The sequence below is a fragment of the Dendroctonus ponderosae genome, unplaced genomic scaffold (genome assembly GCF_020466585.1).
Source record: "Dendroctonus ponderosae isolate FM_Combo_2020 unplaced genomic scaffold, Dpon_F_20191213v2 Dpon_F_20191213_1, whole genome shotgun sequence".
NCBI classification, from domain to species: Eukaryota; Metazoa; Arthropoda; class Insecta; order Coleoptera; family Curculionidae; genus Dendroctonus; species Dendroctonus ponderosae.
In genome coordinates, this window is record NW_026017110.1 from 14,899,090 (window position 1) to 14,900,828 (window position 1,739).

Below are 1,739 nucleotides of genomic sequence, written 5' to 3' on the forward strand. Positions count from 1 at the left end.
ACTAATGAAACAACACTTGTCTGTGTACTTCCAATGGAATGCCAAAAAGTTCAAAGTTGATGGATATTTCTGGATGAACCCGAACGTACTGTTCTCGCATGTAGATTTTAGTTTTGCTATGCTTTGTCATCACAGTAAACAAATTGGAAATCGACTTTTTGTCTATATATTGACGCAAAATGGTTCCTTTTTTAGTCGTATTTTTTGAGTATCGTAGAATGTTAAGTGCTAACAAAGTACGAAGTTTATGTTCGTGAGTCTCCAGTATTTTGAAAACTTGGCCATGTGGTTGTTTCCGTTAGGAGGATCGCACAAAGAGTGAGTACCTTACCATATAGAGTAAATTGCTGTTTCATTGTGAATTGGTTGAAGGTATTTTCAGTGTTATTAGCTTCAATTGTTCACGTTAAAAAGCAAAAGATTTAGCTTAAATCTATCATATTCTGACTTTGTGTTTCGGGGAGAAAAAGCTGACTAATACAACATTGCTAACCTTAAGATAAATATTTTAACTTATAAACTTACTATTAACCCGGTTATTCACAGAAGCTGGAAGAATTTGAGTAAATACGCTTCAAATTTTAATGAAAATTTTCCTTAATTTGACAATGGTATACTTATATAAATTACGGGATTCGTGTCTGGAGGTTTTCGGCCTTCCAATTTTTTTTATTTATTTATTGAATTAAATGTCTTGAAATGTGGAAGCTTTAAACAATTTCTTTCAGAACGTGCAATTAAGCACAAACAGCCGAACTTAAGAAATTGTTTTTAACATATAGTAAATACCATCACCCCTCTAAAACTAAGCAACACAAGATTTGCGTTATAAAAAATCTTACCATCTGCGGAACAATCATCCCCCGAATCTTCCATCGTGCTCACAATGATAACCGGAGGTTCCAAGTCTTCATCCATTTTAGAAATACTCATGTCTTCATTAATGCTTGGCTCGAGATTCTCAACATTTTCATCGAACGTTTCAATTTGCATGGCGTCGCTATTCTGATCCTGTTTCAATACCGTTTGATCGTTGTTATAACATACAATTTTAATTAATTCGTGATTGTTTGACCCATCAACATTTTCTTCAGCTAAAGTTAAAAAAGTTGGTTAAGCGCTTTACAATAACGAATTAACCTGATAATCCAAGCGTGGTTTTAAGCAAATAAGGTAAAAATATCATTCAAACCTGTTTTCTAAAAATCGTTTCCACATTACTTGTAAATTATTTAGCTTCTCTGACAAAATTTCATACTTGGAAGCCAGAAAATTGAGATGAATTTTTAATATGCATTAATATGTTCAATTTAAAAAGGTTTACAATCGTTGTGGATGAGCATTGTGTACGTAGTAGGGTTACTTAAAAATTATTATTTTTTTACCATTTTCCTTATTTAACAGGCCATAAGATAAGCGAAATTTACTATTAGACCTTACTATTCAAATTAGGCTGCGAATTCTCAACGCAGATATCCACTACTTCATTGGTAAACTCTTGATTTTCACATGCAGTTTCACTGGTACTTTCTACAGCGTGAAGGCTAAGAAACGGTTTCTCTGCCATATCAATGATTCGCTTTACTTCAGCTAGATCATTGGACACTGTCCTGGACAAAGACTGATATCTTTGACTTTGGCTAGCCCTGGGATAAGATTGCCTATAAAATGGCATATAAAATAAAAGATGATGTTCGACAGGCAATTCGCAAACCTGGAGGCAAAACCTCTTCCTCTGC

General features: G+C 33.9%; 3 protein-coding genes across 3 annotated transcripts in view; 2 read left to right on the forward strand and 1 right to left on the reverse strand.

Annotated features, from left to right (window-relative positions):
* LOC109539701 overlaps nucleotides 1–1,739 on the forward strand; it is a gene marked incomplete at both ends in the record, with an annotated part of 26,792 nt that overhangs the window by 14,328 nt on the left and 10,725 nt on the right.
* The window catches only part of LOC109533631 (protein FAM184A), a 55,750-nt gene continuing 54,175 nt past the window's right edge, over nucleotides 165–1,739 (forward strand). The window contains exon 1 of the mRNA XM_048661732.1: nucleotides 165–318. Coding sequence (XP_048517689.1) covers nucleotides 248–318 — 71 coding nt within the window. The 5' untranslated portion in view covers nucleotides 165–247. The remainder of the gene's footprint in view (nucleotides 319–1,739) is intronic.
* On the reverse strand, nucleotides 843–1,739 carry LOC109535940 (the record flags this gene model as incomplete). The annotated part of the gene is given in 3 exon segments (XM_048661734.1): nucleotides 843–1,094; nucleotides 1,441–1,661; nucleotides 1,715–1,739. Coding segments are annotated over 3 exon segments (498 nt in total), but the record flags the coding sequence as incomplete, so codon positions are not given.